Source organism: Cydia strobilella, chromosome 9 (genome assembly GCF_947568885.1).
Source record: "Cydia strobilella chromosome 9, ilCydStro3.1, whole genome shotgun sequence".
In the NCBI taxonomy this organism is placed as follows: Eukaryota; Metazoa; Arthropoda; class Insecta; order Lepidoptera; family Tortricidae; genus Cydia; species Cydia strobilella.
In genome coordinates this window covers 1125088-1145625 of record NC_086049.1, presented here as the reverse complement: position 1 = coordinate 1145625, position 20538 = coordinate 1125088, and the positions used below count along the sequence as shown (strand labels likewise).

Sequence of the window (20538 nt, the reverse complement as noted above, 5' to 3'; positions counted from 1 at the left end):
GTAAGATTTACATCTTAACAAAGTATTCATAAGCGAAAACAGAATTGACTTTAATATTTTTATAACCTAGGGGTCAAAATATAGCCAGCGGTACAGGTCTATTAGTCTATTTCTGTACATGGGTCAATGTCGGCCATTGCTCTCGCAGACCGCGAGAGGAATCGCGCGACTCCACTCCTTACGATACAAACAGGGAAAGTGAAAGTCTGGTTTTAATTTTTCAAATTTTTTTCGTGTATTTTTCATTATTTTTTATAATTTATAAATGACCTAGTAAGAAAGTAGTCTTATCCGTTTCAGCACATACATTCATGAGATTCATTCATGATATTACAAAAGATCCTTTGGCGAGTGCAGTACCGAGGCCGGCGGCCGAGCGCTCCGCAGCGCCGCGCGCCGGTTGCCGTCACTATTACGATTTAATTACAATAATATCTTACGTACAATTAAATTAACGGTGATTACAAGCCCGAGCTCAGCAGCCGGCCTCGAGCCGGCGACCGAGCGCTTAGAAGCACTTCCTGTGCACGATCGAGGGGCCGGACTCGTCGTATTCCTGTTTCGAGATCCACATCTGCTGGAAGGTCGAGAGGGAGGCGAGGATAGATCCACCGATCCATACGGAGTACTTCCTCTCTGGGGGCGCAATGATCTTGATCTTCATTGTGGAAGGAGCCAGCGCGGTGATCTCCTTCTGCATGCGGTCGGCGATGCCGGGGTACATGGTGGTGCCACCGGACAGCACGGTGTTGGCGTACAGGTCCTTACGGATGTCGACGTCGCACTTCATGATCGAGTTGTAGGTGGTTTCGTGGATGCCACAAGCTTCCATACCCAGGAACGAGGGCTGGAAGAGAGCCTCGGGGCAACGGAATCTCTCGTTACCGATGGTGATGACCTGACCGTCGGGAAGCTCATAAGACTTCTCAAGCGAGCTGCTGGAGGCGGCGGTGGCCATCTCCTGCTCGAAGTCGAGGGCGACGTAGCAGAGTTTCTCCTTGATGTCACGCACGATTTCTCGCTCGGCGGTGGTGGTGAAGGAGTAGCCGCGCTCTGTGAGGATCTTCATCAGGTAGTCTGTGAGATCGCGACCGGCCAAGTCCAGACGCAGGATGGCGTGGGGCAGCGCGTAGCCCTCGTAGATGGGCACGGTGTGGGAGACACCGTCGCCGGAGTCCAGCACGATACCGGTGGTACGACCGGACGCGTACAGCGAGAGCACGGCCTGGATGGCGACGTACATGGCGGGTGTGTTGAAGGTCTCGAACATGATCTGGGTCATCTTCTCTCTGGAAAAGAAAACGGTGATTCGTTAGCACGGCGTTCAGAGGGAATTATCAGCTGATAAGAATCAAGAAACCTTTAGTTAGCGGCGAGCACTCAATAGCGGGAGCGAAACACGTACCTGTTGGCCTTGGGGTTGAGGGGAGCCTCCGTGAGCAGCACGGGGTGCTCCTCGGGCGCCACACGCAGTTCATTATAGAAGGTGTGGTGCCAGATCTTCTCCATATCGTCCCAGTTAGTGACGATGCCGTGTTCGATGGGGTATTTCAGGGTGAGGATGCCTCTCTTGCTCTGGGCCTCGTCGCCGACGTACGAGTCCTTCTGTCCCATGCCGACCATGACGCCCTGGTGGCGCGGCCTGCCCACGATCGAGGGGAACACGGCGCGCGGCGCGTCGTCGCCGGCGAACCCGGCCTTGCACATACCGGACCCATTGTCCACTACCAACGCAGCAACTTCCTCGTCGCACATTGTGATTTAGTCTGGAAACAAGAAAATAACCGTTAATGATCGTTAAAAAGATTAGCTTCTTGTCTAATAAGAAAGTCATTCATCCAACTCACAAACTGGTGACTTTTAATTCGACTCGTAGTAGTAAATAATAAAATAATGAGTGCAGTAGTGGGCAGAAGGCACACGAAGCCTTATCGGGACACAAGTGGGCGATGCAAAGCGAACTGAAACCAAATAAGGCTTGAACAAGAGGCGAGGCGCGAACGTGGCGGCTGACGCGGCTGCGGCTTGACCGCCTTTTGCAGATGGCCGCGGGGGTGCCGCCGATACTTTCGAAAATTTCAAATTGTATCGCGAGATTATTTTTAATTAATTCGGGAGCACTGTCACGATCCTCGACCACGCCCTACCGCAACCGGCATCCGCCCTGAACCCTTCGCAGTGTCACTGACCGCACGCACTACACACGATCCATGCACCACTCATCACTAAACACACTAGATGCTGCATCAACTTACTTTTAATTTAATATCCTATTATAAATAAAATAAATTAATTTGATTGCACAGCCTCGGTAATGCTGCACAACGCCTCAACTCGCGTTCACTTCGTGGAATGTCGTCGAGCGCGGCCCGCGGAGTATATAAATGAAAGTGGTTATCGGGCGCCCCTGCCCCGCGCCGCAGGCTCTCGACCAATCGCACAATACGTGAGGTTTCGTTACCATATATGGTATTGCGCTGCAAGGAGCCTGCGCGTTGAGGCTCTCGCCCCGCGCCCCTCTGATAGCGCCGCTCTTGGCTCTTGATAACGACAAGATTTCCAACAGAACAGACACTGCATACATGACTACGCGAAGGATAGTTCACCATTTCTACCTACTGTCCACACTACACACAATCTAATTGGTTGCATCTTTGACAAAGATAAATAAATAACGGTCTCGAGATCTTGGCATCGCTCCAAAAAATCTCATTCAAATCGTATCAGACGGCGGAGCAGACGAAAAACATCGTTAGTACAAGATAAACGTAATGCCTACGTCAGATTACCATTCCACCTAGTGATTTTGTTATTAGGTTATAATTAGAATAGAACTTTCATGACCTAACCTGACAATTTTTCGGTAAGAGAATGGCCACTTTTAACTAATTTATTTATAGCAAAATTACAAATCGTTAGTTCTAAGAGTACGGGTCATTGATCACAAAAACAAAAAGCAATTGAATAATCATGACTTACCAGGAAAAGTAGCAGCGTACAGAGAACAATACTACAGCAATCGCCGATCCGTGAGAAATGCCGGCCGGTTTCTGTCGCGCGCTCGTGGAGGTCGATTTGCTTCACTACGCCGGCGCCGCGATATAATCGACTTTCCCAACGGACCTCAGTTTGGTGCTAAATAAACTCAAATATCCGAAGAAATAAGGCGCTATGGCGGATAAAACGGCCTTCAAAATATGTCTACTGACAATTTTGACTGTTAAATGTCAGTCAATTGTTCGGAATTTGTAATTGGAACAAGAAAATGTTTCAAGACCATCGATAAAATATGGACTCGCCTGACCTCCCCACTCGTCGCAACAGACTGCTTTACCATATATGGGCATGGAGAAAATCCTGCGTTGTGATTGGTCCATTCCAGCAAGCAACGGTCGCAATACAGAAAACGCACACGAACGAATTAAGCTTCTACTTGTCGGTGTGTGTGTCTAGGGTACTCCAATCCAACGATTCATTCAATACAGTGAATCTAGCGTTTTTATGGTGATGGTAACACTGCGATGTTGCTATTTTTTTTTCAAAATATGAATTTATGCAAGCTAAAAAAGTATGAGTCGGCTTCATTATAAATTCCTTGTTTAGCTAATGTGCATTTATAACGTATCAATGATGGGATATGGGGTCAAGGCAGGTTGACGTTATCAGTGATTAGCGTTGTGCGAATGGGCACTGTACTGCAGATTATAATCACGTGAATGCATTCTTGCATTATTAATCACGGGTAATGTTACAGTTACTTAATTACCTACTCCTATTTATACTTACTGTAACTTTTATTTCATGTAGCCACGAAGGTACCGTACGTCGGGTTACATGTATCTGATGTATTAGTATCACAAATAGGTACATTAGGAAAACATTAAGGATTAATTTTCAACAACAAGGTACCTAGTTGTTTACAAACCTATGGTTATAAATTTTCGGCATTACGTACTAGATATCTGGTATACCTATATATATATCTGGTATTTTAACGGATTGTCAGTCTTGTTACTTATATAATTTATTAGTGGTTCAATAAATCACTATGCATAAACATCGAAATTAACTACTTAACTAAACAAATCAAAATACCCGTATCATACCGGTTTGAATATATATATAAGAGAAACTTTATGTAAAATATTTATTAAAATTAAGTAAGTCGTAACGTCCCGTAACTTAAAAATATTAATCAATTCATTAGAAAATACGGGTACCTACCTGCCTGCGTAACTTTCGTTTTTGTTACTATTTAGTGATATACCTACAGTGAATAAATAATAAAATAAATTAATTAAATAACCCTTTAAAACATAAAATTAATGTTATAGTGGACATACATAGTGGACAATAGTGCCGATCGAACTGGTTTTAGTTGTATTGGTCTGTCTTGATAATAATAAACTGGGTAGGTACTACAAGAGCAACCGAATAGTAATTTCGTTTTAAATACTAAATGCCCCCTTTTTGTAAAAGGTTAAATAAACTGCCGTTATGATGTAAGCTTAATAGTTACCTCATAAGTACGTAGGTACCTATGTTATGTAAAAACCGTAAACACCAATCGTAATCGTAAACACCTGTTAGTAAACAAATGTCTTAATACCTTGTATTGTAGGTACCTACTTAATTTTGCGCGTGTACCTAATATAAATACCAGGCTGTCTTTACCTAGCATAGTTAAAATGTAAGTAAGGAAGTAAACAATTTGCTTACTTTTGCAGGTTCATCTGCTGATATACTATGAACTAAAAGTACTAAACCTAATCGGGTTTCAAGTTTCGTTATGAACGAGGACGGGAATTGTATTAAAATTAGACACTTAAATATAGGTAAATACGGGTCCTGTCTTGATAGTTTAGATGACTCACTGGTGCATGCGTACTACGGCGATGAGTAACCCTCGGTATGGTACCAAAGTCTTGTTACACTTCATTTCTTGGTCATTATTTAACGCTTCTTAGTATTTATTCAGCAGTTCCTCAGAAATGAGATATTTATTTTTTAGTCATCGACAAAGTATCAGAAACGATTAATGCCTCTGCCTGTTTATGAATTCGAATTCGTATGTTTTATATGGTTTTATCAACGTTTAATCACTTCCTAAAATTCGATTACGTGACAGCTGATAACATTCCAATAGGGTTTAAGTAACGGATTTGATTTGATACTTATAACAGTAAAATTAATGTTTCCAGGTTTATACAAGTGATAAACCTAGAAATATTAATAGATAGTGAGTGAGTGAGATTATGATTCTGATTATGATTATAATAATTATTGTACTCATTTCCCTTTCAGGGATAATGTAGAAACATTCGATCGAAATGACTATATTTGGTATTATTTTTCTCACATACACAATGATTCAGACTAAGTAAAGAGGAAACTTGGTGTTACGGATAGAATTTCAATCGACTTGTAATGCCATTGTTTCCAGTCTTATAATTTCATTGGTATTGATGTTAACGAGTCATGTGTTTGCAGAACCTTGGTATGATTTGATTTGTGACTAACAGACAATAAGTACCTACAACTCGCGATTAAAAAGATCTTTTGGTCCAATTTTGGTCATGTTAGCGTAGGTGGGTGATTTGTTTCCTTTAAAGAAAACTCCATGTTTATCGGAAACGGAGAGTTTCTAAAGTGAGCCATATGGTATCGGAAACCACCACTGCAGGTGGCTGTAACAGCCCCTAAATCCTAAAATAACTGTTTGGGACTTGGGACTGGGACGCCTGATGCGTGATAAAAATACAATAGCGCTTTGACAAAGGTCTGACAGCGGGGGTTGATAGGCCTTTTTTATTTATCTATCAACCTGTTTTCTTTGCTACTTTAAGAGCAGAAAATTATCATAGAACATGTAAATCACATTTATATGCAAATATTTATTTACCTATTTTATAGGTATTTAATTAAAGTTGCTTACATGTATGTACATGTACATATATTATCAGGTCTTCCAGTAAAAATTGTTTCAATACGTATGATACCCGTAGGTATCGGGTGTGGCAATGAGAGACTACCTATATTACCAAATTATGAAAGTAAAACGGACCAACTAGCGATTTAAATCTACTTAATTAAATTAAATATTAAAATTATCTATCAGTCAATTTCAAAGCTGAGCAGTATCGATCTCTAGATCTGGGATTCTAATCCCAGACGAAATTTAATAAAATCTAATGGCACCCCTTACCGTACCTGAACATTGCTATACAGTTAGCATACGAAATGCACCGCAAACCACTGCAATATTCTATATCTAGATTGCATTATCTTTATCAGCTCCATGTTAGGCTAGAAGTTGCCTTAAGAAGAGCATAACAAGATACACCTTTGATTGTATCTGAAAGGAACGCATGTCTAGTCGAGCCTGTCGAGCAGACGCATTATGGGCGCGTCCAGGGAGAAGGGGGAGGGGAATCGATCGTGCGCAGCGCTGCGCCCTTGACCCTCGCGTCGCCGTGCAGCTGGGGTGGCCTGTACTCTTACCTATGCATATGTGGGAGGATAGGGAGTACACCCGAACGCCTTCTGATCACTGCTGTAATTTGTATCGTCGGCATTATAAAAACTTTATACCGTTTAGAAATCGAAAGACGCGTGAGAAAGCGGCCAGTGAAAATTTGCGAAGTAATTCACCCACAGAAAGAACTCTCTAACATACCGTTCAGTTTCGTCCGGTGTTGCTCACTAAGATAATATAGTCATAAGATTAAGCCGTCGATTACTCAAGCTTCCGTATGAATGATTCATCTTTGTCCGGCTAGTGGGTATGGGTACTACAAGGTAATGTTTATCTTGTCAGCTGAGATTTGCATACCTATCCACTGTTCTCTAGTACCGACGGCCCGTCCGTAACGTAGCGTTCTCAGCGTCTCGTCTCCAGAAATAAGTCTGTGACGTCACGCACACCAGACGGAACCACGCCGTGGGTGGGTGTGTCGGTGATCTAATTATATTGGGCACGGTGTTTTCATTAACTCCACAATAGGTCAGATATTTTTATTTTTATCAATGGCATCCGGAAATGGGTTAAGTTTGTAAACAACGTCCCTACGTTAAATAACTGACCTGGATTGTAGTATCCGTAGTTAAATGGTGTCATTGAACTACGACCCGAATTCACGCGAGACAATCTGAAGCGATGCATGTTTGGTCAACAGTCGGAGTATTCCAAAATTACATCAGAAGTAAGTGCAATGTTATTCAAATGAAGGTATTCCTAGGATAGGAGAAACAATGTACCAACAATAATAAACTTCTAAAATTATGACTGATCAATGGTGATGGGAATATTAAATGGATGGACCTCACCCAACAAACAGCGCCTCTCCATTAGCAATATTAAAAGAATGGATGCAGAGTCAGTAACTTTAAGTATAACTGTATTTCAGCAAATATGCTGAACGAAAATGTAAAAGTTTAATATTGCTAATTTATGTTCAAATTATTTAATTAATAAGGAAGTAAAAGACTGATTTAACTTTTAAAACAGCCGTTAAGAAGATCTATTCCAAACCTGCCGGGCGCATCGCCTCGGTGTGTAATGTAACAGAAGTTATTGACACGTTATCTCAAGTGGTCTACTTTCTTTTGCCTCGTAGTTTCTTTAAGTTTTTATAACGTTACTGGTTAAGTTTCAAAGTACATATACACAGCAGATAGTCACCTGGACAGTGTACCTTTAGTGACTCATCATTAACATATCTACTAACTTAGTAGCTTGAGGCCTGAGTCATAATGGATATACCTAGTTTACTACTGTTCAAGATAGATTGGCGCCTTTAAAGGAGTAAAGTAAATAAAAATGCTTGTTTATACCGGTATATAAATTATCTTTTATTACAAAAGACGGGTTAGTCACGTAACAATAAATAAAAATCTTTGTCAAAAACGAGCGAACATCATGATTCGCTGAGTTTACGTAATATGCATATTACGATACCTTACATCCTATTTAAATACTGTACTTAAATAAAGATCACAAGCGTAATTTGAGCCTCCCGTTCTGGGTCTCGGTGTAGGGCATCATAACTTAGGAACAGTCTTACTATGGCGCTTAGAAGCACTTCCTGTGGACGATGGAGGGGCCGGACTCGTCGTACTCCTGCTTGGAGATCCACATCTGCTGGAAGGTCGAGAGGGAAGCGAGGATCGACCCGCCGATCCATACGGAGTACTTCCTCTCTGGGGGCGCGATGATCTTGATCTTCATCGTGGAAGGAGCCAACGCGGTGATCTCCTTCTGCATGCGGTCGGCGATGCCGGGGTACATGGTGGTGCCACCGGACAGCACGGTGTTGGCGTACAGGTCCTTACGGATGTCGACGTCGCACTTCATGATCGAGTTGTAGGTGGTTTCGTGGATGCCATTAGCTTCCATACCCAGGAACGAGGGCTGGAAGAGAGCCTCAGGACAACGGAATCTCTCGTTACCGATGGTGATGACCTGACCGTCGGGAAGCTCGTAAGACTTCTCGAGCGAGCTGCTGGAGGCGGCGGTGGCCATCTCCTGCTCGAAGTCGAGGGCGACGTAGCAGAGTTTCTCCTTGATGTCACGCACGATTTCTCGCTCGGCGGTGGTGGTGAAGGAGTAGCCGCGCTCTGTGAGGATCTTCATCAGGTAGTCTGTGAGATCGCGACCGGCCAAGTCCAGACGCAGGATGGCGTGGGGCAGCGCGTAGCCCTCGTAGATGGGCACGGTGTGGGAGACACCGTCGCCGGAGTCCAGCACGATACCGGTGGTACGACCGGACGCGTACAGCGAGAGCACGGCCTGGATGGCGACGTACATGGCGGGTGTGTTGAAGGTCTCGAACATGATCTGGGTCATCTTCTCTCTGGAAAAGAAAACGGTGATTCGTTAGCACGGCGGTCAGAGACTCAGGGAATTATCAGCTGATAAGATTCAAGACAACTTAGCGGCGAACACTCTATAGCGTGAGCGAAACACGTACCTGTTGGCCTTGGGATTGAGGGGAGCCTCCGTGAGCAGCACGGGGTGCTCCTCGGGCGCCACACGCAGTTCATTGTAGAAGGTGTGGTGCCAAATCTTCTCCATATCGTCCCAGTTGGTGACGATGCCGTGCTCGATGGGGTATTTCAGGGTGAGGATGCCTCTCTTGCTCTGGGCCTCGTCGCCGACGTACGAGTCCTTCTGTCCCATGCCGACCATGACGCCCTGGTGGCGCGGCCTGCCCACGATCGAGGGGAATACGGCGCGCGGCGCGTCGTCGCCGGCGAACCCGGCCTTGCACATACCGGACCCATTGTCCACTACCAACGCAGCAACTTCATCGTCGCACATTTTGAACTAGTCTGTAATAGAAAAAAATGCATATAAATTAAAATTTAAACTTTCTTTTTTGTGTTCGACGTTGTGGTTTAAATCTGGTGTTACGCAACTAGGTATTTTTTTAATTACCAGTCACAAGATATGATATGGATATGCATAGGTACTTAGTAATAAAATAATTATCAGGCACGTATCGTATCGCTATCTCTAGAAAAATGTTACTACACAATCACGCGCTCGATGAGATAAGATAGGTATGCTAAGGTAGTGAATAAGCGTCTTGATTCGTAAAGGTTTTATGTGATTATCGTACATTGATTAATGTTGAACCGAGATCCACTAGTTAAAGTTAAACACTTTTTTTAAGTCAGCACAAAAATAATTGTAACAAGTGCCAACACAGTTTTGGTTTGGCAGCTGAAATTGTAAATTGAACAACTCAAAATTACCATTGGTAAGAAATCACAATAAGCGATATTTATAAAACTAATTATAAATAAGTGATATTTATAAAACTAATTATAAATAAGTGATATTTATAAAACTAATTAAATATCTTTCTTGTCTTGTTAAAGTAGGCGAATGAAGCGAATCAAAATTTCAACTTTGGAATTACAGGTAAACAAATTTAATTAAAATCATAGAAAATCGTAAACCCGAACGGTATCACATCACACGTTAGTAGTTACCACGTTATGTAACTTTAATCAATATATCACATAACATAACTTTATGTAAGTACTTAAAAAAATAAAGACTAATTCAAATTCACTTGATCCACAATCAACCACAAGTCGAGTAAAAATGAACTTTGAAGATAAACTTTGTAATTATAAAAGTGTAACTTACTTTTAATTTAATAAATAAAGTAAAATACGACCGTTGCCTGCGAAGCACCGCGCGAAATGAGGCTGCCGGGCGCGAGTTTAACTATATAAAACGTTTCTTATCAGAATTAACACTATCAACACCATTTAATATCCACCAATAGCTGACTAGCTCAATTTTCATGACCATATATGGTTAGGAAGGCAAAGGCATTTTCACATACCACTGATACTGATAGTGCCTTGATAAGGGATCGTAATACCTAGTGCTTAATCGAACGATAGGTGTATAAAAACTTACGTGTCTCGTTATGCGGACGCGTCAACGCAATAATACCTATACAATCAGTGATCTTGAATAATAAATATCATTATGACTAGAATTTTATTGACGTTTTACATTTAACGTGTACATATTCGTATTACCATGGAATTTAGTCATGTTTTGTTTGTTAAAGAACTTGGTCGATTCAGGAAATATCAAGCGGCTTGTTTAAGTACCTATATGTTGCTAATATAATGTTATTAGGAATGTGAGCAAAATGAGGTAAAACAATAATTAATACTCTTAAATACCTAATATGTTTCTCGAGAACTGAAAAACTGTACCATAGAGTAATTTTGTAACCCCAGTAAATTCACTGCCATCTGTCGACACACTTTGAAACTAAAAATAAATATTTATAAAAATACGATAAAATGTATTTAAATATGGATAAATGATTTTTTTATTTGCATTAATTATTTTTATATGATTTTGACCCATGTTCTTTCACTGGTATGCGTTAAAATCCGGCGCCATCTGAACGAGAATCAAATTTTCGTGATTTTCGAGGCACGTTTTCTCCTTAGACTGTATCCATCTATTACGGAGTTATATCTATCTTTATCTATCTTTGACTGTACCTACTATTTCAATCAGCTACCATAATACCAACCTGTGGTCTAGTGCCGTTATATTAAGTGTATTATTATTTTTTAGTTACCTATTACCAGTATTACCAAAGCTACCCCTTAGAGAGCTTTGCTTCGTTATGCCGCGGAAAAACGAACAAAAGGCTATTATAGTAAAACCACAAGGGTTATTAACCTAAATCAGCAGAAATAAAAATTGCAAGAAAATAAGTCTAACTCCATGATCTCTGTGCCTCTCGTACGTTGAGAATTGATTGAGTTGTGGTAAATGGAAATTGTCGAATGGACAACTTAATTATTTTTGTGCAGGTTGCTTAAATATTCAAAGCTATGCAAAAACATGAAAAATATTCTAAAAATGTTTTAGAATTGGTGTGTGCAAAATTCATGGGTAGCTATTAGGTAGGTACCTAGATAAGTTTAATATATAAAGACTGTTAACTGATCAAAACACAAACGGGTTTAATAACCGGAAGGATATTTATATTTAGCATAGAGTAACTTATACTAGAGCGGTACTGTCATAGTAAATTGTGTAACCCCACTAAATTCACTGCCATCTGTCGACACACTTTAAAACTAAAAATGAAGATTTATAAAAATACGATAAAATGTATTTAAAATGTAAAATGTATAATTTTGGTGCAATAAAGAATATTTACTTACTTACTTACTTACTTACTTAAATATGGATAAATGATTTTTTTTATTTGCATTAATTATTTTTATGATTTTGACCCATGTTCTTTCACTGATATGCGTTAAAATTGTTAAATAACAAACGAAACCGTCAACGCCATCTATACGACAGTTGGCCAAAGCTAGTAGCGCCCTCTGAACGAGAATCAAATTTTCTAGATTTTCGAGGCACGTTTTTTCCTTAGACTGTATCTATCTATTACGAAGTTATATCTATCTTTTTGTATTTAGGTAAATAAAATGGGTTTTTCAAATACAATGATATGCAATGATAGGCTTTAGATTTATAAAAAGAGAAATTGTTTTACAGCAGTCATGAAATCAACGAAAAAGCACTGAAAAATGGTTGGTCAACAATAATTTTGCGCTGTCGATTCATTGCACAAACACAATGCACAATGATATTTCGCTTAACTCAAATTAAAATTACAAGGTTCTAAATCTAAAGGGTACAAATTTTTTTCATAGGTCAGCTTTACCTTCCCTTAATTCCCTTTTTGCATATGCAGCGTAAACTTTCTTCAAATCACCCTAAAATAATAATTTTAATTATGAATTTTTACATTGTGATGTGTGGACCCATGTTGTCTTTTAAATAAACGGATTTATTATTTATTTTATTTTATTTAAAACCTGAAACGTTTTCAACGTTGACGCCGCCGCCGCTCCTTTGACGTTCTGACTAAAGGTGTGGGGTTATTGACCTTCCTTTCTGATTCATTCGTGGATCAAAACCGAATGTTGGTTATTATTGACAGTAAACATTATAATTTTTAACACGCATTCTTATTAACATGTCTAAAATGTCAACATCGAAAGCTGTCATGTCATGGGTCAAGTCATCAAGTGGAATAGAACCGAAGAGGGATTTTTCAGAGTGGCTATGGACACGCCAGTAGGTAGTACAGTATTATGTTTGCTTTCACATCGGTGGCAATTGGCAAACATACTGCTAGCCTGATGGTTATTATCGGTTACCGTAGCCTAGGATTCATCCATTAATTACGTCACACGAATTTCTAGGTTTTTTGACCCCTCCCTCCCTCCTTGTCACACTTGGTCACATTAGGCAAACCCCTCCCCCCCTGGTGTGACGTCACATTTTTTTCAACGAAATTGGCAAATCGAATTCTAAACGTGTGATGTAATTAATGGATGACCCCCTATTGCTAATGAGGATACAGTCGTGTAGGTGTAGACTAGATCAAGTCGAGCCAGATCAGTTTAGTCTTGTGTCAGTGTAGCTGTGATTATTGATAGGGTACCTATAATACGATAATACCTATGTTAAGTAAGTGCGCGTCATCTTATAGGTCTTTTCCACCACGTGGTTGAGACTTAGGGTCGGTTGCACCAAACCGTTTGTCACCGTTTTACCGTTCGCTAAATTTTATTGTATGGAAGGAAAGTTTCATAGTTCTCTGCTGCTTGACGTTAATCAGTCTGTTAATTGTCACTATCACTATACGTTAGTCGTTAGACTCACTAGGGTCAATTATTAGACAGCCAAAAAGTGTTTCCAATTTGTTTATGCACTTAAAAAAACACCAGTCATTCATTCAAACCAAAATGGTGCTTTCTCTATGATTCGGCATTTTAGCACCAAACTCCGCAACAACTTTAGCATCGTCCATACTGACCAGCATAAAAGGTGTGGCAGTTTACTTGCTACTTATATGTATTAAAGCTAGAAAATATTTCCCCTCACTAGCTCGGAAAGTTGTGTTTTATCCTTTAAAACAAGCAAGGAAAAACGCATTTTATCCTCTAGTGGGGAAAGTAATTTGACCTTGGATGGAGCGTGTTTCAGTAGCTTGACAGATAACAAAACGTAAAACGCTCATAATAATGGTTCGTTCGATAAACAAATGGTTTGAGAATCTAATAAGAAATACCAAATTTAGCTTTATTTAATGATTTTATGTCATAAACCTTAAAGTTCCATAAGAAACGTTTGTTTTTTTAATAATTATGTTAAACATAATTCTGAACGCACGTTTTTTTTCCTATCTGGCTTTTACTTCCTGCAATTTTGCACAGGGTGAATTGAATTTGCCAATGTCGCACAACGCACAAGTTGAGTCGATGCAATTTCAAAACGCATCATTGACATTTCATACGACAGAAATGTTAACATTGTCAACAAATTTTTTACTTAAAAACTTCTTACGTAAAAATACAGAATTTCCAGTTTTTTGTTACAATATCGTTAAAAAATGAGTGATTCCAGTGATCAAGATGATCTAACGCCTGTGGATGTTGCACTTTCCTCGCTATAGTGAGGTGAAAAGTTTTGTGTTACACACGGGTGCAAATGTATTTTACTTCTCGTGTGTTGAAACACTCGCGGGTAAAATACAACTTTGCACCCTTGTATAACAAATAACTATTTCAGACTATTTTCCATAGTCCCTAATATTTATGTGTTTTGCTTAGTTTAGCACAAAGCCGATATGTGAAAGTTTATTATCTCCAAGTCTTAGGCTTTATTTACTGTGTATATTTAAAAACTCTCAAATGCTGAATATGTATATGTATACTCTCCCTTCTGCATCATCTCCTTCGCTTTGCCCCTTCGCTTTGCCCCGGCGTTTTGCCACGGCTCCTGGGAGCCTTGGGGTCCGCTTGGCAACTAAATCACAAGAATTGGCGTAGGCACAAATTTTTACGAAAGCAACTGCAACTGCCATCAGACCCTCCAAAACAGAGGGGCTTATTTGGGAATAGCCCGGTTTCCTCACGATGTTTATCCTTCACTGAAAAGCGACTTGTAAAATATGAACAAGAAATCGTCACGGGGTTATTTTACCGTCATTTTTTGCGGGCCTAATGAGGAGTTTTCCTGGAATACTTAATGTCCCGCGAGGTTTTTTTTAGTCCCACCTCTCCTCCATTTTATTGCTGGTTTTTCTTCTCCGGGAGAAGGGTTGGCCACAGCACGGTATGGGGGCTAATATTTGTATCAAAGTATCAACCACATTAATCAATTTTACGTTTTATGCATATTAAGTTACCAAATAATATGTAATTAGTTTGGTTATTTCCTCTTTTGATTAGTGGAAATATCGCGACTTATCTTATACTTAAGCAGAAATTACGTAGCTTAATATTGCCTGGCATGTTATCTAATATCTACTCATAAATATATTTTGAAATTGCTCGAATTACTTTTCGATAAAAGATACTGAGTATTTAGAAGTTATAGATATGTGTCCCTACGGCAACCTTAAGTACGTACCGCATAGCCAATATCAGACACATTTACACTTTTCCTTGTCATCGCTTTTACTATAATAATAAACTAATACTAAGCCAATATGAGACACATCTACACTTTTTCAAACGCAAGTGCCAAAAACTAGTACAGTCGCCATCAGATATATCGGAGCGGCCAAGGTGCTCACAAATATCTGAACACGCCTCTATTGTCAAGGCGTTAGAGTGTAGTGTATGTTCAGATATTTTGAGCACCTCGGGCGCTCTGATATATTTGATGGCGACTGTACATATATTTATAGACGGAGTGAGGTAAGAAGTAAATACAGTAAAGTTAATCGAATTAAAACTATCGTGAGACATACTTGGACATACTCACTTTACGGTTTCACTCACGTATTTTTAGTCACTCGCGCGTCATGTTTCGGAGAGCCTGGGTCTCCATTTTCAAGCACTAACAGTGCATGAGTAGGTATAATAACCGTAAAATTAGCTAAGGCTATCAGTTAAACATAGGTCTTATTAACTTTAGGGTCAATTAATAACTGTTAAAATTTACTTCTTACCTTTCTCCCACTATATGGCTGCCTTTCCACTGAAGCGGAGACGAGCACGGCATCACGGCTCATCTCCGCATGAGTGAAAAGGCAGCCTAAAACTGCTGCACAGCGTAAGGTCGTGCAAAAAGTCCTCTCCCTGAGGCTCAGGGAGAGGACTTTTTGCACGAATTGGACAGCTGCTCAGGCCCTGAGCAGCTGTCCAATTGAGCTTAACGTCACTGTCGTCAGTATCAGCTTAGTAACCCATCAATGACAATATCTCAAACGGCATACCGATCGCGTCCACCTCACCCGAATAACATATGATAGTGAAGTGACTCATTCGGCCCTGTACGTATGTGCTTTATTTTTATTGGTTAACGACATGTTTTTGTTGAAATGTGTTCGGTTTAATTTAATTCGTGCACAGTTGAAAAATGTAACCACTTGAATGTTTTGATTGTGACTAAAATTGGCGCATACGATCAACTCATTAATCTTAACGTCGAGATGTATTATAAATTCAATATACGCGATATAATCCGTTTTCATAGTTTTATTTCATTAATCTTATTATGTAAATTCTGTTTTTAATTTCCACATACTTAAATTATAGTTCGATTGCCACAAATTGTCAAACCGATACGTCATTTTAGTACAAAAGTGTTACAACAGCAAGATTATGTGTACCATAGTACCATGCAGTAAGATGGCCCATCAAGCTGTAATTTTAGTACATTTAATACGGATAAAACAGAGCAAGTTCCCTAAACCCTAAACCAATACTGCGTTTTATTAAGTAACAACCATGCAGTCAACCACAGAAACCGAAGACAGCGGATTCTCAGTCCAAATAAAGCATTTTCTGGATAGCAGCGAGGTAATTTATACGAATAAATATACTAATAATATGTATGTAATAGGTTCTAGGGCGGCAAATGATGACTCACAGTCCGTTGCAAGGGGTGTGGAAAATCGATGGCAGACGAAACAAATCGCCATACAAGTGCACCCCTGCCTGCACCTACTCGTAAGGACGATTGACTGCACCTACTTTCACAAGTTTTTGCTAATGTAAATATTTGCACACATTTGCAGTCTTTCACACACGACATCAATAAGCACTATTATTACGATATTTACGATAGATGACCAAGCTAAAAAGGGTGAAACAAAACACCTTAATAATTAATATTAGTTATTTGTGCAACAAGAGAGGAAAGTTGGTTTTTCTTGCGAGTGTTGATCGCTCAAGATTCTTAGAAATTATAGAATCTTTCGCTTACTCGGGACTCAAAAACACGAGATGTAAAATAACTTTGCTCTCGTGTGACACATAATTTTTCACCTCAGTAGTGAGAACATATTAAAGGTTAAAATATATTTCGGATTTGTAATAGACCCCGAAGTATGAAGTGGCAGTTCATGGCCTTCACTAAATTAAAAAGCTACTTTGGTTTACTCCCTGGAGTGGCGAAAATCGCACTTTCCTCACTCCAAGGAGTGACGAAAGTCGCACTTTCCTCACTTCAGGGAGTGACGAACGTAGGCTTGTTCGAGCTGCTGAGGTGAAATAGTTATTAGTGCAACAAGAGAGGAAAGTTGGTTTTTCTTGCGAGTGTTTATTTTGAGTCCCGAGAAAGCGAAAGACTCAAAAACACGAGATGTAAAATAACTTTGCTCTCTTGTTGCACACATAATTTTTCACCTCAGTAGTGAGAACATATTAAAGGTTAAAATGTATTTCGAATTACACAGAATAAACAGAAAAAAAAGTATTATAATATGTACGATACGATACGAGACGAGACGAGACGAGACGAGACGAGACCGGACCGGACCGGACCGTACCGTACCGTACCGTACCGGACCGTACCGGACCGTACCGTACCGTACCATAAAAAAATGTAATAAAAGTATGAAGTTCATGGCCTTCACTAAATTAAAAAGCTACATTGTTTCACTCCCTGGAGTGAGGAAAGTCGCACTTTCCTCACTCCAGGGAGTGACGAAAGTAGGCTTGTTCGAGCTGCTGAGGTGAAAAATGAATTGTTGTATAAATGATGTTCGTTTTATAATATAACTTTAATTTAATAGCATTGTATTGTCCTTGTTTACAGGAAAAGTTTATAGCGGTGAATCAACATGATAAACGTGTGGCGCAGCCGATGACGCATCTTCCTTTTAGGGCACCGTCCGTTTGACCAGGTTTGACCTGGAATATTTCTAGTGCTTGTCATTTTAATTATAAGGCTTATTTCCGGCCCTTGAGGTAATCCGCATTTAGTTGTTAGTGGTATTGGTAGGAACTTTTTTGAGTCTAAATTTGAAAAACTCGACTCGTTATATTACGCGACACTGCGCTTAAAAAACTTTCGAGTCTTAAGTCCCGAGTCGAGTCCTTTATTGAGTCATTTAAGCGCAAACTATAGGCGTAATAAGCGTTACTGATTGATGTGTACCATACCACAAGACCAATATTATACCCATGTATCTGATGAATCATAGAAATGGCTGTTGTAGGGGGTAGGGTTACTTTCCATATAAAAAAATCTACATCCACAATCCAAACATCACCCTAAAAATCCTGACATTTTCTGGAGGGCTTTTCTCCAAACTCCACTAGAATCTTGAAGCTTTGAAATCTGCTGTAGCTAAAAGCCACCAAAATATGCTCTACATATAGCTACAAGTCTGTAGTTGGGGTTTCTAAAAACCCTGACATTCGCGAAGTCACCGCGCAACCTTACGACGAAAAATCCTGACATGTCAGGGGAAATCCTAACGTATGACCCTCTGTGTGGGGGTGAGGGTCTATAATGTCTATCCAGCTTTAGACGTCTTTCAGCTCGCCTTCTTGTCTAGTGAAGCCAATGAACTTGGTGATTGCATTGCTTATGCGCGTTGCGAATCGCGACCTTGGTTATGTGACGACGCGTGCGCGGAATGCGAATGCCACTTTAATATTCCACACTACCAACTGTAATTTGACCCTCAGTTTAAAATTAACTGTTGGAAATCAGAGGTAAGCCTTATACCGGTCTGTGTAGTGGATCTATTTGTGTCTGTCTTCCAACGTTTAACTACATACATCACAGGATGTCCGGCCAGGGGTTCTATAGAATGTTAAAAATATCACTAATAAAACTACCAAGAAGATAAACTAACGTGGATCAACCAGATGAATATACCTAATATTGGAAGAATATGTATATGCCTTACACATATAACCGACCCCTAGAATCTCTATGGATGATCCCATTCCCATTGGAATTGGACGATCTAACACGATCCCGATCCCTTTGGGCTGCCCTAAGGTGATTTCCGGATTACGTATTAATTGCTGTATGATCCTATTACGTACCTACTGGATTTTTCTATCCAATAAATTCACCTTGGGGATTGAGCTTATAGACTATAGCTTATAGCTTCTATCACCGATGAATCTTTCAAGATCTAGGCTAGGTAATCACTTTAAGGTTATTATCTCAGGTGATCTTAGTGGACTTCGTCAAGTTTTGGAAATTTTAAGTGAAGTTGTCTAAATGACAGAGCATCGAATCTACAATCACGATCTATATCGACTGCGAAATGCGAAATTAAACTCCAATAAAAGTCTCCATCTATTTCACTTGCATATTACTTAGGTATGTCGAGCGACTGGGATACAGATTCTATTCCCGTGAGATCCAAATACGTAGATAGACTAGTCAACTTCTTTTTGGAACATATAGCTTCTGTCCGCGACTTCGTCAGCGTGGAATCATGATTGATAAAAATTACTCCATGTCCTTCCCCGGACCTCAAACTTCAGATTCGGTTTCGGTTCAGTTTAAACGTGAAAAGGTATAAGAGACAGCTAGACAGACATAGTTACATTTTCATTTATAATATTAGTAAAGATTGGAAGAATATTCGTCTAGAAAATCTAAAACCGTACACTGCGCTACCATTGAGGTTATTTCCTTTCTTGAACTGTTGCACTAACGTCCTGTCCTGTCATCATTCGCGATCACCTTCGCCATCTAGGTTGTAGCCGTAAAAGGCCTACTCGCAACGTCGGCCATTTTTGGTCGTCTACGTAACAACAGCGACGAACGCCTTATCCAGGCAGGGTTTTCTCGTGCTTGGAGTGCTTATAGCGAGTTGACTGCTCGAGGAAACCATTTTATATCTGTGACATAAGCCTTATTGCGAAAAGCAAAAAGACGCATCTTCTTGATCTTCGATGTTCGCGGTATGCGTGGGTGCATCACTGCAGTCAAACTGCAGTTAACTTTTGTGGAGCGGTACACAGTATAACATAAGGTAACTTTCTTCTTTAATTGATAGATCTTCATAACTTTCTTCCCACCTCCAACGGACTAATGTAAAAGCGGGCGGAGCGGCGGAAAGCGCCGAAATTTTAAAGCGTAATAAATATAAGAGCCTCGGTAGAGAGTACCATTTCGTTCCATTTGAAGTTGAAACTCTAGGTCCATGGGGTCCCAGCGCGCACAAGTTGTTTGCAGAAATCGCGAAGCGTCTGGTTGACGTAACTGGTGACCGAAGAGCTGGCGACTTCCTCGCACAACGTATCAGCATTGCGATACAGCGAGGAAATGCCGCCAGCATCCTTTGTACAATGCCTCAAGGGCCTATTTTAGATTTAAGCTAGTTATTAATTTCTTTTACGTAGTACACACTGTATATATCTTGTATGTAAATAAAGAGTTTTTAGTTCATTGATAGATGATGTAAAGATGTGAAGACAAAGGTAGATTTTACGGGGATCATTTCCGCCGCAACCATTAAAACATTTTAAACAGGATTAAACGTTAAAAATGACTACGTGCATGGAAGCGATTGGAATATGCCACCCCACGTACCACGAATACCATAAAAAAGGCTTCGGCAATAGAAAAATTGGCACGAACTCGAATCATCCGCTGTCTGTGCCCGTGTATGGCTTAAAAGAGTGTGGTTTTGCCATATTTCATGCCTGTGTGGACTCATTGCAGTGGACTGTGCGATGATCAAAAATCCTAGGTTCAAA

The 20538-nt window shown here is 40.2% G+C and overlaps 2 protein-coding genes across 2 annotated transcripts; both read right to left on the bottom strand.

Annotated features, from left to right (window-relative positions):
- Positions 1–210: 210 nt before the first annotated feature.
- On the bottom strand, positions 211–2412 carry LOC134744027 (actin-5C). Its single transcript, XM_063677665.1, has 3 exons — positions 2256–2412; positions 1406–1766; positions 211–1289 (listed from the first exon to the last, which is right to left on the bottom strand). The coding sequence occupies exons 2-3, from the start codon at positions 1753–1755 to the stop codon at positions 509–511; spliced, it is 1131 nt and encodes a 376-aa protein (XP_063533735.1). The 5' UTR covers positions 1756–1766; positions 2256–2412; the 3' UTR covers positions 211–508.
- Positions 2413–7823: 5411 nt separating this feature from the next.
- LOC134744031 (actin, cytoplasmic A3a) lies at positions 7824–10273 on the bottom strand. Its single transcript, XM_063677670.1, has 3 exons — positions 10157–10273; positions 8970–9330; positions 7824–8852 (listed from the first exon to the last, which is right to left on the bottom strand). Exons 2-3 carry the CDS (start codon positions 9317–9319, stop codon positions 8072–8074), a joined length of 1131 nt encoding a protein of 376 aa, XP_063533740.1. The 5' UTR covers positions 9320–9330; positions 10157–10273; the 3' UTR covers positions 7824–8071.
- Positions 10274–20538: the final 10265 nt, after the last annotated feature.